Raw genomic sequence first — 15950 nt, forward strand, 5'->3', positions numbered from 1 at the left:
TTACTCGAAGCACTGGCAGATAATTTCACTTATTTCTAGTAGATTTACACTGAAAACAAGGGAATTTAACTAGTCATCAGCCAGTCAAACGTGCGTTTGAGGAAAAAAATGGTGTCCGTGTAAGTCTGAACAGAATGACAGTAATTCACTTAATAATGGTAGGGTCAATTCTATCCTTACAAAATATGTGAAGACAATCTAAATTATGTCTATAACTGAACACTTTATATAATGCAATAAGGTTGCTTAAAAGTTGGTGGGGACAATTTGATCATCCTGAAAAGTTGCTAGTGATATGTCCCTTATGTCTCTATGCAAACCTACACCGTTGGGCTGATGGTGACGCTCCGAGAAGACGAAAAATTTCGTGTTTGCATCTATATGATTCCGTCTCCATTCGACCAATGTGCCAATTCCGCATAAAAACGATATCGTATTCATGCCAGGCCCTAGGGGGCAGTGCAGATTTACAAGGCGACAGCAAATGATCCACTTTGACCCCAACAACCTCCTCAGCCCAGAAGACAACATGCCCGCCCACTCCAAGCAATGGCATTTTTCTTTTGCTCCAAAAGGCACAAAAACAGAAACATTTAACATATTTTAATTAAAAATATTATTATAGCAGTAAATTAAAGCCGACCTTCCGGCATTTGCCATTTTTAATGTTTAGTAGCACAGGTCCGCACGCCCAATTCGACGTGTGCGAGTGCTGACGTTATCGGCGCGGGAGCATTCCATTGATATGTATGCAGAGCAAGCCCCCGTAATGGAATCCTTCCACTTTGGAGGCAGGATTCCAAGTTTTGCGTCTTTGCTGACACCATATGAATGCGAGGCCACTCTGCAAGACAGTCATTGCCTCTTGGTGTCGCAGAGTCGCCATGTAAATTGCCCCCTTAGTGTGGCTAACCCCCTCCCCCATCCCACCCGACTCATCAGCGTTAACGAGTTCGGTCAAGGTGAGGGGTTAACGCCAGCGAGTGAAAGCCGGGCCAATCTTTATTCTTGAGAATCCTTTTATCCTGTCAGCCTTTTTTCCCCTCCTCTGACAAAACTTTTTGTCTCTTTTGTTGCTCTGCCATCTTTGCAGAATTCACGTGAATGCGTTCACATCGACTTCCGTCTTTATAACAAAAGGGGGAAGTGACGTATGCCATAAAGCAGTTAGCACATTTATAGTTATATTTGTGTGGCAGGGTTCCTCAAATTTAATTAGTGCCAGTGAATGCGATACAGACCACCTCGAGATATAAAAGAGGCGTCATTCAACTAGTTGTCGGTCGATGTATCATTACAAATATTATGAAAATATTTTATAAAGGTTAAAAAGTTACTTAGTGTTGCTTTAAAACGGCAGTGTAGCCCGTCAAAAGACAAAGTACAGCAGCTGAGCAAAAACACGCCTTTTGTTTGAGGCAACAACATCATCTGCTAGGTGAACTTTGCCCAGGGCTGTGATCAAAGTTTCACTAGTTACATGCTAAAACAGATAACCTCCAGTTAAAAAAAATAATAACAAAGGCAATTAAGTTTCATGGAATGCGACCTGTAATATTAAACCAACAGGTCTTAGCTTGAAAAAGAAGCACTTTCGTTTTCAACTTTCATCGCAAACAATGTTACAAACATTGTGTTAAAAACACCCAAATCACATGGACTCACCAGCCAGTGTGTTTTTGTGTTCAGCCCCTCAGCCACTTTGCACGCTTCATTCCGTCTTCCCTCGTGTCCGCCCACGAAACTACTTCCACGCGTTTTTACTCAAAAGGAAAGAAAAAAATCTTTTTCAAAGCAGGAACAATGATCCGACGTGGAGGGAGCCGGGGGATCCATCCAGCGGGGATCCAGCGAAGGCAAAGGTCCAAGTGAGTGGGAGCGAGTGCGTGGAGCTCAGAGATAAAGAGAACGAGAGAGAAAGTCACAGCGTTTAAAGGGGAGGTGCTTCACTCCGTCCTATTATCTGCGTCTCTTCCACGCGCACTGGAGCGTTCATTCATTTAAATATCTGCAAACATGGGGAGCTTCCTCTAAAAATATCGCGAAGGGGAGGGACGCGCGATGGAGTAAACAGAAGGGAAATCAGCCCGCAAAAACACGCTGCGTGCCTGTGCATTATTTATCCTCATGACATCACGAGAGGTCATTTTACCCCGATCTTTTGAAAGTGTCTGCTGATTCAATATTGAATCATCTTGAAGTCATTCTCAGCAACTGATCAATGCAATCCCTCCTTGTCAAAAATGGATTGGAAGTATACCGCCATTCCTCTCAGTCAAAGTGAATTTGGGCGTTTGTAGCCGTTACTGGTAGAAAATAAGCAGAAGTAGGTAGAGTAGCCAAAACTTTTTCTCAAGTAAGAGTGGCGTTACATCAAATCAGAGGTGGGTAGAGAAGCCAAAAATTTTTACTTGAGTAAGAGTAGCGTTAGTTCATAATTATATTAATCAAGTAAAAGTAAACGTAATCCTCCAAAAATGTACTCTAGTGAAAAGAATACTCAAGTAATGAGTAACATTGTGAGTAACTTTTTTTTTTTTAAACAATGTTTTTTTTCCCCTCTCAGCACAAACTTATCTATTTGAAATGTTGTTATAATGATACTGTACAATAACCCATTACATAACCAGCCATAGAAATACAAAAAACATTGAATTTCTGCGAGAAAGAAAAAAAAAAAGACAGTAATGAAGCATTATTCGTTCAAAGAGCATGAGCGCCCTCTAGTGGAGAAAATATTTCATAGTGTAAATGATGAATATTGAGGTTCCTTGATAGCCACTACTGAATTGGCCCGAATATAAGACGGTGTTTTTTGCATTGAAATAAGACTGAAAAAGAGGGGGTCGTCTTATATTGGCGGTCTAGACATTTGAGGGAATTTAGTCCTCCCAGCCCAAACCGCACGGGGAGGCCGGCAACAGAACGGAAATGTGCTCCGCCGCTCGACGCCCCCGAAGAGCCAGGCCAGGAGGAAGCTAAACTCCGCGCGTTCCTGTGTTAACCCTTTGCACACTGACTCCATGTTTCAAAAGCTTGAAGAACACTCGCCGAAAACAGGTTGACAATTTATTCGTCGACAATGGTAAAAAACAAGGCAAAAACAGACAACGGAGGGACAATTCTGGATCCAAAACAAGGCTACTTTTTTTGCGAGCAGAAGAAATCTGTCTTATCTCAGTGTCCAGTCTTTTTTAAGTCTTTGCTGACGCGGGTCTTGTCGAAGGCGTTTCTGGGCGTTGCTTTTGGGCCATCCCCGCTGTGGCCGGTTTTGGGCGGCTTAGGTTCGTGCGCGGATTGGGACGCCCGCTATCAATTTTGCTGTCCGGGCTGGTTGTACTTGTTTTAGGACAAAGCGCTTTGTCCTTGGAGTTTGCTGGGAGAGCAGATTACCCGAGTTGGTGCGTCACTCTTGTGGTAAGACGGCATTGTGTATCTCTTCTATTTCTTCTCATTAAACTATGGTGTGCTATTTATTTTATATTAGTAGTGTAGTCCTACCGTAAATATGAAAATGATACTATTTCCTGATTAATTATATTACGTGTGTTAGCCTAATGCAAACAGTTAGACGGTGCCTACGAAAACCTGTACCATATGTATGTGTTAGACTATATATGTGTTAGACTAATGCAAACAATTATATGGTGTGTGCAATGACGATATCGTTTCTCCTTCACATTATACCCATTCACGACGCTAGATGGCGCCAGATATCATTGAAGCGACATTTTCGCATGACAGATCTCAGCTACTCTCAAGTTTAACCAGTCTGCATTATTTTATTGCAATGTTTTTCCTTATTCAGATTTGTTTCAAGACTACAGTTACAGTTAGACTTCACTTTGATGGTTAACGCAGTTATTGCAATTTTGTTGTTTTATCACAATAGATTGGTTTATTTACATTTCAAAAACCAGAAGCCATACATTTGGGAATGTGATTGCACTTTAGTTTACATATTTAAATGTTCAGATATTAAGATTTGAATAAGGCAAAATAACATGCTTTTTCTCTCAAATATATTGTTATATTCATTTGTTTCGAATGTACTGTAATTATTTTCTGTATAAAAATTAATTTGGTGTTCAAAAAGTCTTTTTTCAAACTTGAGTCTTAAAAAAGAGGGTGTCGTCTTGTAATCAGGGCCGTCTTATATTCGGGCCAATACGGTACTTTGGCAACGTTACCACAATAATAATTGAGAGTTGCTGAGATCTGTCATGACAGAACATCGCTTCAATGATATCTGGCGCCATCTAGTGTCGTGAATGGGTATAACGTCTAGACCGCGCATATAAGACGACGACCCCCCTCTTTTTCAGTCTTATTTCAAGGCAAAAAACACCGTCTTATATTCGGGCCAATACTGTAATCGCCAGTTTTGTCAGGTTTTTATCATTTATTTCAGAACTTTTGCAACACAACACGCCTACTGTCCACCGCAGTTGATGGTGTTCTCAACTAAACATTAAAAAGAGAAAGTAAAATCTCAACTGCACCTCTCCCACTCTCTGTCACGTCAGCGACGAGGTGCGTTCAGGTACAGCCACATTAGAACCCGATTCGTTACATTATTATAGGAATTATTATTATTATTATAATCATTATTTTATTATTCTCGTTTTTATTAATAATTTATTTATTTTGCTATGTGTGTAATTGCAATAGTCATTCATATGTATTAGGTGTAGGTTTGTAGGCTGTGAACGAATTAACGGAATTATAAAATATTCTTGTGGGAAAATCCTGCTGGACATGCTACCATTTCGACTTAGAAACACGGTCCTGGACTGAATTAACTTTGTATTTAGAGGTACCACTGTATAACATAACTACATTAAGCCAAAGAAATACAACACTTTCATTGAATTCTGGCCAGTGAAAAGAAAGTCTACAGACAGGAAGCATCATAGGAAGCATCATTTGTCCCAAGAGCATGAGTACCCTTTAGTGGGGAAAATAGTTCCTAGTTTGAATAGTTGAATAGTGAATGGTTCCATCACAGTTCCTATTATGAAACTAAATGGATCATATCTCTGGTTTTCCGTGGTCAATCAGTGCCAAATAAAAACTGGGAGAGAGGTTAAAATCTGCATTTTTAAGTCATGTTGAGGCCAGTGCTTTATGTCAAATACTTCATTTTTTTTTACAGCACTTTAAGGACGCCACGTGATTGACTAGGCCGGCTTGATCATAGAACGGCAAGCTTGAGTCTAATTGGTATAATGGAGTCATGTGATTATTGTTGCGACATCTCATTGGTGAAACTGGTAGAGCTACTGTTGGCATTGCTGGGAGGGAAAAAAAAAGTAAAATCTAATACGTATGTAGAATAAAGAGGAAAAACGACTAGTGTAGCCCAAAGTAGCGGAGTACGAGTAGCGTTTCTTCTTCACAAATCTACTCAAGTAAAAGTAAAAAGCAAAATGACTCTCAGAAGTACATTTTTCTTAATAGGTTACTCAAGTAAATGTAACGCATTACTACCCACCTCTGAAAATAAGTGAATGGGAAATATTTTTGTTGACCACCTGCATAATCTCAGGAAATACAATACAATAGATTTATATAAATTTTAATTATGTTTAATGACTATTTAAAAAGTGAAGCTCTGATTATTTATGCTAAAAACCCAGCACTCCGTAATAAACATTATTGGTTGTGTATAGGCAGATCTTATCATGCTGTGTACCTGAGGGGTCTACAGCGGACTAGTGGTTAGCATAGCACATCTGCATCACAGATCTGAAGTTTGGATTTGAATCTCAGCCAAGACTCTGCTGAAAGGAACCTTTGGGGTGATCTGAAGTTCTGAACATATGTAATTTGAACCCTATAGTACTTCAACTGCAAAGAAATTTAGAGTGCCTTTAACTCTAGGTTGCTATACTGTTTGTTGTTTCTGATAGCGGAATGATCCTTTCATTAAATTTTAAACTTTCTGAAATTGTGAATGTAAGTGTCACTGCTGGTTTGTACGTATATACGGTGTATGTGCCTTTTCGATTGGTTGGCAAATAGTCCATGGTGGAGGCAACTGAGATAGGCTCCAGCTCCCCATTGACTTGAGGAAATGTCTTTAAGACCATTTAAAAAAAATACGAGCTGGCTCAATGCTGTTTAAGACACAGCATCACACCAGATACTGGCAAGGCAGTAATCTGTAAAGGCACATACGGATACATGCCTGATCTTTTGTTATGTCTTTGTTAGAGAGACTTTAGAATGCTTTGGTAGAACTCATGCTAGGGGTGTGACAATATATCAAAATGGTGATATATAGTGATACTTTGTATCCCAAAAGGTTATCGATATGCTCCTGCCAATAATCGAGATATCGTTTTAAAAATGTGTCAGTGTTTTAAAAAAATTTTTAAAAAATAAAATAAAAAAAAATAAAAAAGGGACCAACAAGTTGCTACCAAAATCTTTCACCATAATAGTGTCTCAGGTAACTCTAAGGCTGCCATTGACGGTGCTCGACGCCCAATCCAATTTAGACTGGGAACGTTCGTTCATTCGAAATAGGGCTATAGCTATCGATTGTTTTAGTAGCCGATTAATCGATGAACTATTTATTTCGAATAATCGAATAATTGGATAAGGGACATAAAAAATTAAAATACCTGAGCTGAGCTTCACACGGTATAATATATATATATATATATATATATATATATATATATATATATATATATATATATATATATATATATATATATATATATATATATATATATATATATATATATATTAGGGCTGTCAAACGATTAAAATTTTTAATCGAGTTAATTACAGCTTAAAAATGAATTAATCGTAATTAATCGCAATTCAAACCATCTATAAAATATGCCATATTTTCTGTAAATTATTGTTGGAATGGAAAGATAAGGCACAAGACGGACATATACATTCAACATACGGTACATAAGGACTGTATTTGTTTATTATAACAATAAATCAACAAGATGGCATTAACATTATTAACATTCCGTTAAAGCGATCCATAGATAGAAAGACTCGTAGTTCTTAAAAAATGTTAGTACAAGTTATAGAAACTTTATATTAAAACCCATCTTACTGTTTTCGTTTTAACAAAATTTGTAAAATTTTCAATCAAAAATTAAACTAGCAGCCCGCCATTGTTGATGTCAATAATTACTTACACAATGCTCATGGGAACAGAAGCCCATAAAATCAGTCGCACCCAAGCGTGAGCGTTTCACTGCACTGTCATTTAAATCTGTCTGAGTGGGCCATCTGCGTTAATTGCGTCAAATATTTTAACGTGACTAATTTAAAAAATTAATTAACGCCCGTTAACGCGATAATTTTGACAGCCCTAATATATATATATATATATATATATACAGTACTATGCAAAAGTTTTAGGCAGGTGTCCTGCCTAAAACATTTGCACAGTACTGTATATATATGTTTTTTAATTAGTAAATTTATTAGGATCATGGAAGCTTCCACTTGGGGAAAATATATACATACAGTATATCCTGTAAATACATAATATAATAAAAATATACAGTACTGTGCAAAAGTTTTAGGCAGGTGTCCTGCCTAAAACTTTTGCACAGTACTGTATGTATATGTATATATATACATACATAAATAAAAGAGGATCTATGTACAACAAAAGAACAATTGGCTAACTTATATAGCAAAAGTCCGCTAGCTTAAACGCTATAAAATTTTAACGCTTTTTTACAATGCCCTTAACAAATTGCTCAGACACATATTCCCATAAAAAATGGCTAAATATACCTTTAAACTAAATTACGAATGCATTCAAAAAATCATTAGTCAAACAAAAACTTAGCTTATGTTGGTCTTAACAGGGAGCAGATGGATTCAGCCATGTGAAATGAGGTAGACTATAGGGCCGTGTATCCACCCAAATCAATGAAAATAAACGCAAACACTTTCAAAACAAACCATTACAATGCCACGTTAAGCTCGAAGTAGAAAATTTAATTTGAATCTTTTTAATCGAATGCTCGAGTTAATCGATTAATCGTTGCAGCACTAGTTCCACACCAGAGCATTCGCAGCCATTCTGTCCGATTTTTCGGGGCATTTACACGTCACTTGCTGTTCATTTACAGGTCATTTCCTGTTGAATTTGAGTCACTGCCTTATCATTTGGGTGATTCCCAAGTCACTTCCTGTTCTGTAACTCAAAGTAAACAGGAAGTGACCCATAAAATACCCCCAAATCAACAGGAAGTAACTGAAAATCAACAAGTAAATGACCTTAAATGGCCCAAAATTACCTCATTGCCTGGCATTGGCTGCCAATGACGGCCATAGACGTTCAATCCGTTTGAAGTGGGAGGGATGGCAGCGAATGAATGAATGTTCATTCGCTGCCACCCTCCCAGTTCAAATGGATTGGACGTCTACTAGTGATTAACTCATTCCAATTCACAGCAGAAGCTTGTTTTTCCTGTTTATTAGTTGTTTGTAGAATATCCTAGAATGATTTCCTGACCAATGTATCGATAATCGTTGTAACGCCATATCGTCAGATCATCATTATCGTGAGCCTTGTATCGCAAATCGTATCGTATCATGAGGTAACAAGAGGTTCCCACTCCTAACTCATGCAATGCTTTGGATCAAGCAAAGCTGCAAGGTTAAACTTTAATCAGCAGGACAAACATTTATTGTCCCATATACAAGATACGGTAAAAAGCGCTGAGGCCTGCACATCCTGATTGGAATACATATTGAAACTCCTCTCACAGATGTGCTCTTCTCCATTGTCCACCAGGGCGGACTGGACGAGCTACACCCATTAAGCTCTGTAAATGCCTTTTTTTCTTTACGACACTCATGAGCTCGCTTTCTACAGGCGGGAAGGAGGATGAGGTCATTGTACTGGAATCCTCACTCACACACACCCTCCACCACACAAGATAACTATCAACATCAGTCCCCTTACAATACATCTTCCTTCTCTTGCTCACTGTGTTTAAGGGTTTCCTGGCTTCAAACCATTTGGAAGAGAATCTGAAGCCACTTGGGGCTCATGATTGTTAATCCAGTATTTTGCGGGTCTCTGCTATTCGGTTTAAATCAGTTGTGACTTGAAAAGATGCAATCATTTATGCATTACAAACCAGAAGGAAAACACAGTTAATCCCTGGTGGCTACATGGCCTCTATAAAGAGAAAAGAGGCTCTCCATTTTTCTATCATGAAAATAAGATGACAAATTAGTCATGAAGGGACAAAATTGAGCTCCCATGTTATTTGGGATTTATTGGAGCGGAACCTTAAAAGTGGAACACAATTTGTTCCATGATGGCAGTTGACTTCAAGTCATGTCATCATAATGTTGGGAGCAACATCTTTTTAAAATATTCTGTCATATTCAGAAAATCAAAATCAAGTTTCATAACTCTGTACGTACGTTTAGAAAACATCACCTAGCTGCCCACTGTGGTGACCGCTGTACTGTAAAATCAAGTCAAACTACTCATCCATTGAAGATGGCTGACTTGAACAAGATGGAGAAGGAAGGGAAAGATGCCGTGCGAGCAACACTGTCACCTAGTGCTGTCGTATTTATTGCTGTAATGAAGTGCTGTGTACAGTGCTGTTTCCAACATTTAGTGAGCAAACGCACATGAATTTACTAGGGCTGTCAAACGATTAAAAATTTTAATCGAGTTAATTACAGCTTAGAAATCAATTACTCGTAATTAATCGCAATTCAAACCATCTATAAAATATGCTATATTTTTCTGTAAATTATTGTTGGAATGGAAAGATAAGACACAAGACGGATATATACATTCAACATACTGTACATAAGTACTGTATTTGTTTATCATAACAATAAATCAACAAGATGGCATTGACAGTGTTAACATTCTGTTAAAGCGATCTATGGACAGAAAAACTTATAGTTCTTAAAAGATAAATGTTAGTACAAGTTATAGAAATTTTATATTAAAACCCCTCTTAATGTTTTCATTTTAATAAAATTTGTAAAATTTTCATTCAAAAATAAGCTAGTAGCTTGCCATTGTTGACGTCACAGTGCTCATGGTGCTGAAACCCATAAAATCAGTCGCACCCAAGCGCCAACAGAGGGCAACAAAACAGCAAAAATCTGTTTGAGCGGGGGCATGTGCATTAAATGCGTCAAATATTTTAACGTGATTAATTTTAAAAATTAATTATCGCCCGTTAACGCGATAATTTTGACAGCCCTACAATTTACATGAGGAAAATCTCATGGGAAACCACCAGTTTTGTGATTACACGAGCTGCCATTATTCCCTACATGTTGCTTTTTGTTCCATCATCTTTGAATTTCATAACTCCGTGACTCATCTTCCTAATTTCACCTGCATCATAATCATCTCTTCCATAATGAATTTCAGTGTGTTAAACAACTTCAGTTTCAGAACTCTCTGGAGCATGTGGGGAAAGGAAAATTGGAGGATTGGGGAAAAAAAATGATCGCATACAGTGAGAGATAAAGTGTATCAAAAACGTGAGTACACCCCTCGCATTTCTGCATTGGACAGCAATGACAAAATGATACTTTGACACAATGAAAAGTAGTCTGTGTGCAGCTTATATAATAGAGTTAATTTATTTCCCCCTCAAAATAACTCAAAATATAGCCATTAATATCTAAACCCCTGGCAACAAAAGTGAATACACCCCTTTGAAAAAATGTACATCTCTAAATGTCCAAATTGAGAACTGCTTGTCATTTTCTCTCCAAAATGTCATGTGATTCGTTACAAGAGTACTGTCAGCATTGCTGCAGAGACTGAAGAGGTGGGGGGTCAGCCTGTTAGTGCTCAGACCATACGCCGCACTCTACATCAAATTGGTGTGCATGGCTGTCACCCCAGGAGGAAGCCTCTTCTGAAGGCGGTACAAGAAAGCCCGCAAACAGTTTGCTGAAGACATGTCAACAAAGCACATGGATTACTGGAACTATGTCCTATGGTCTGATGAGACAGGCGGGCTTTCTTGTGTACCGTCTTCAGAAGAGGCTTCCTCCTGCGGTGACAGCCATGCACACCAATTTGATGTAGAGTGCGGCGTATAGTCTGAGCACTAACAGGCTGACCCCCCACCTGTTCAATCTCTGCAGCAATGCTGACAGCATTCCTGTAACGAGTCACATGACATTTTGGAGGAAAAATGACAAGCAGTACTCAATTAGGACATTTAGGGATTTATGTTTTTTCAAAGGGGTGTACTCACTTTTGTTGCCAGGGGTTTGGATATTAATGGCTATATTTTGAGTTATATTGAGGGGGAAATAAATTAACTCTATTATATAAGATGCACACAGACTACTTCTCATTGTGTCAAAGTGTCATTTTGTTAGTGTTGTCCCATGAAAATATATACTTAATTAAATATCTGCAAAAATGCGAGAGGTGTACTCACTTTTGTGATACACTGTAATCATAGAGAACGACAGGTTGAAAAGGAGTCTTTTCAGCAAGATAAACAGCACGCTTGGGTGCCAACAATTTCATTGAATCACACAGAGCTAACAAAACAATGTGGAATAATTCTGGGAAATTAATGCAGCTTCCTCATTATGAAGGGATAAATTGAGTTTTGATATTTTCTCTCAGCATCACGCTATTGGATGTTGTTTTCCCTCCATCCTCTGCAAATAACAGCTTTTTAATTGTCTGAAAGAATGGCATTCTTCATAGTTTGGACTCATCCAGAATGTATTGTACGCTGAAGGGACGGGCTTGTTTCACGTGTATTTACTGCCCCCTTTTGGTAGGTGCTTCGTACTGCCAAAGCAATTTACAGCCATTTACTTTATTTAATTTGTCGTAGCAAAAAAAAAAAAAAAAAAAAAAAGTGGTCTACTGTATATTACCTCATTCACTGCTAGCTCGTGTATATGAGTAGTATTCAAAGAGTGTATGTTGTGGTAGTTAGTAAAAGAAAATTTATATTAAAAACACACCCACTGACGGCGACAGACATCCAATCCATTTGAAACATTTCAGAATTTTTAGCCTTTAGAAAAGTAGGAAGGTTCTTGATATATTTGCTGAGTTTGAGTGTTGTAAGTGGTCATATGCCGTAGTTATTTTGTGGGCAATGTAAAAACTGTACACTTTAAAAGCAATTCAGAGCACGTCTTCTACTTCCTGGTTTAAAGCCACAAGTAGTTGACATAATTGATTTACTAAGTTTTGCATTTCACTTACCATTTGGCGTTTGAAAGGTCCAAGTTTAGAAGAGGAGTTGTAACGTATTCTCATATGTAGCCGAGTGTGTAAAAATTTAGCGTTATTATTATTTTTTTTTTTTTCCCACAAAACGGGATTATGATTATTTTACTTTTTAAAGTAGTAGCCATTTTTGTCATTCCCAATTTCCCGCGCATTATGAAACCAACCTCCATAATAGAGGATCCGTGATATCACAGCCAATCAAATGCTCAATCTTGTTACCTATGCTGATCTTATTGGTGGGTTTGTTGATTTGGGTGGGGCTAGCGGTGAGTTCAGGTAAAGCGTCTGTGCCTCTCTAGCACTAGTACTTAGTGAGTTGGAGGGTCACCTGTCCATCCTCCACAGCTCAGGATTTATTCCCTTCTATCTGTTTATATATTTATTTATTTTTAATACCTTTTTTGCATTTTCTACATTAAATCCAAATTTTAAGTGCAGTGTTTCTCTAAAGTACAGCAATATGAAGAGTCTCAAGGCCAAGTTTAAAAAGAATGAGGTAAGCTAGTGTACTGGAACAGTTTTGGAGTGGTGTGTTTTTATTTTCTTGTATTCTGTAAATTTCCTTATCTAGAATAGACTTTTGTGTTCTTTCCTGTTGACAGTTTTACTTTGATGGGGTGGGCATTAGGATTCAGTATCAACTCAGCAGCATGACAGCAGGGCCAACTCACCCGCTGCTAGCAGCAGACCCTCAATGGCCAGTAGAGCTCATATGTCATTCAATTATTCACACGCACGCGGTTGCAAATACACGCTCAAACATACAAGATGCACTGAAACCCTTACCAATTTGCAATTTGGAAAAAAAAAAAAAAACTCACCTTTTCACATATATACATTTTTTTATTTCTGTAACCCACCAGACTAAGATTCCACATAATGTTGCCAAAACCCTCGGCAATAGGAAAGTAGTAAAAGGTGTTCATCTCATTTTGAAGACTGTCGGGTAGGAACTATAGTCGGCCAGTGTTTATAGTAGAGCTGTGCGATACAGACACAGTTTTAATAGCATTATATTTGTATTTGTAGGTTTTTTTCTATCCACATCTAATACTTCTCACATAATTACATAAAATTGATAATAGCTTTTTTTCAACATATCATAATTTTTCAGATAATGACCAGTGCGGCTTTTACATTAACAAATTTAAGGCACACTTAAAATCCTTTATTTTTCCCCTAAATTGACAGTGCACCTTATAATCATTTGCACCCTATGTATGAATTCTGGTTGTGCTTGATAATGACCTCTAACTCATAATTTTATGATACTGCTTCGATAAAGGGGATTAAGACTAGGGGTGTTCCGATCATGTTTTTTTGCTCCCGATCCGATCCCGATCGTTTTAGTTTGAGTATCTGCCGATCTCGATATTTCCCGATCCGATTGCTTTTTTTTTGCTCCCGATTCAATTCCAATCATTCCCGATAATTTTTCCCGATCATATGCATTATGGCAATGCATTAAGAAAAGAAAAAAAGAATAAAACTCGGACGAATATATACATTCAACATACAGTACATAAGTATTTGTTTATTATGACAATAAATCCTCAAGATGGCATTTACATTATTAACATTCTTTCTGTGAGAGGGATCCACGGATAGAAAGACTTGTAATTCATAAAGGATGAATGTGACTTTGTATATTGTGACTAAATATTGCCATCTAGTGTATTTGTTGAGCTTTCAGTAAATGATACTGTAGCCATTTAACTGTTCTGCCCAAATGCATGATGGGAAGTGCAACCATGACTGTGTGTAGTGGTACCAATTGATATATCTTCTCTGCGTTGGGAAATAACATAGGGTGTTAAGAAGAAGATCAATTACTACCTTTCTTCCCCACATTGCTCCCCACGATATTTCTAATCGTAGGGAGAGGGATTGTAAGGCTTTAGCCAATTAAAAACACGCTCCAAAGGCTGCCAAAATTCACTCTACTCATTTTACGCTGCCTTTTAGCTCTAAATATAGGTAAAATGCTGCCGTTACAGATTGAACGCGGCAATGCGTGAGTGGGTCGTGCAGCGCATGCGTTAATTGCGTTAACTATTTTAACGTGATAAATTTTTTTAAAAATTAATTACCGCCGTTAACGGGATAAATTTGATAACCCTACCTTAAGCCTAAACTAAAGACTCTGGATGAGTGTAACATATTATGTCTGTAACGTTAAATACAATTAGAAAACTATTTAATTAAAAAAAAAAAAAAAATTAAAAAGAGGCATGTCCGATATTTTTTTGCCGATTCCGATACTTTGAAAATGACGTGATCGGACCCGATCGTGCCGATCGATCGGGACATCTCTTATTAAGACACACATTTATCTGTCATCAAATCAATAAACAAAACAAATAATAAATAAATTAATAAATACAACCATTATAATAAGGTTAAAAGATAAAAGACCAAATGAGCAATGCAGTTAATTAAGGCAGTAATGCACTTTATAGTCAGGTGCACCTTATGAATGAAAATAAACTCATTCAGTAAATGTGCGCCTTATAATCCAGTCCATTCTATAGTCTGAAAAATACAGTACATGAATTAAACATACCGGTATATATTTTTGAATACTGTATATTATTAGGCATGTGCCGGTATGAGATTCCGGCTGTATAATAACCTTAAGTAAAAATATCACGGTATCATGGTATTGCAATTTAAGCTCTAAAATGTGTTGCTTTGAGATATGTATCAAAAAAAAATTCCATTGAACAGGATTTTTATTTTTCAAAACATATTAGCAAATTGGATCATAAGTATAATGTTAAGTAAAAATAAATTGCAAAAAAGGTAACGAAAAATAACTGGAATATTCTAATAAAATTAAAATAAATATCAACATTATTACCATCAGAGCAAAAAGAATTGACTTATTTTCCATTAAAAGCACATGTCCATGGCTTGTATCATGTTTACATTATACCCATACTATCTTTCTCAAAAGAGACAGTTGCCAGAGAGAGAAAAATATGTTTTACCACCGCTAGACACACTAAACACACTGGAGATAACTCTCCTAGCTGATGGGAAACATTCATGACAGTGTTTACTAACCCTTAAAGAGCATATGACACGAGAAAAAAAGTCTAAAATGTCATTATTATGTGAATTAAAATCATATTTTGAGACGATTCGACTATATACAACAATTTAGCAAAGCACAGATGACGAGAAATTAGTCTTTTAATCTGCTGGTTAGCCACGCCTACCATTATAGGGCTTTAGCGTCCCCAACAGGTGGATGACGTCAGCGGTAGACTTGGCTCATCGATTTTACTATTCAGCCCATTGAGGGGAAATTATTCAGAACGAGGAAAACGCGACGAAGAAAGCCGCAAAATGTCATTGTTTCAGTCTCTCTACTCCAATATTTTTACAGGATATTCTTTTTACCCAAGTATTTTTCCCCAATAGCTATATAAATGGCTTGAGAAGGACCAGTCAGCCCGTTGAGGGGGAACTATTCACAATGAGGAAAACGCGACGAAGAGAGCGGCAAAATGTCATTGTTTCTGTCTCTTTACTTTAATATTTTTACAGGATACTCTTTTTATCCAAGTATTTTCCCCAATTGCTAAATAAATGGCATGGTCATGACAAATAACAGTCTTGTGCTGAATGGAATATGAAATAATAAAAATGCATTTATTCAGGACGACATGGCAAAATTACTCCATAATGG

General features: G+C 37.4%; 2 protein-coding genes across 3 annotated transcripts in view; one reads left to right on the forward strand and one right to left on the reverse strand.

Annotated features, from left to right (window-relative positions):
• Positions 1 to 1942, reverse strand: part of shdb (Src homology 2 domain containing transforming protein D, b) — a 73027-nt gene extending 71085 nt beyond the window's left edge. Inside the window, exon 1 of one of the 2 annotated variants that reach the window (XM_057841868.1) lies at positions 1666 to 1942. The gene's annotated coding sequence lies outside the window, so the exon portion shown is untranslated. The remainder of the gene's footprint in view (positions 1 to 1665) is intronic. The other variant, XM_057841867.1, reaches the window with a different exon arrangement.
• Positions 1943 to 12701: 10759 nt separating this feature from the next.
• The window catches only part of ankrd24 (ankyrin repeat domain 24), a 35553-nt gene continuing 32304 nt past the window's right edge, over positions 12702 to 15950 (forward strand). The window contains exon 1 of the mRNA XM_057840080.1: positions 12702 to 12752. Within this exon, the coding sequence (XP_057696063.1) occupies positions 12717 to 12752 (36 nt within the window). The 5' untranslated portion in view covers positions 12702 to 12716. The remainder of the gene's footprint in view (positions 12753 to 15950) is intronic.

Source organism: Corythoichthys intestinalis, chromosome 7, assembly GCF_030265065.1.
Source record: "Corythoichthys intestinalis isolate RoL2023-P3 chromosome 7, ASM3026506v1, whole genome shotgun sequence".
NCBI classification, from domain to species: domain Eukaryota; kingdom Metazoa; phylum Chordata; class Actinopteri; order Syngnathiformes; family Syngnathidae; genus Corythoichthys; species Corythoichthys intestinalis.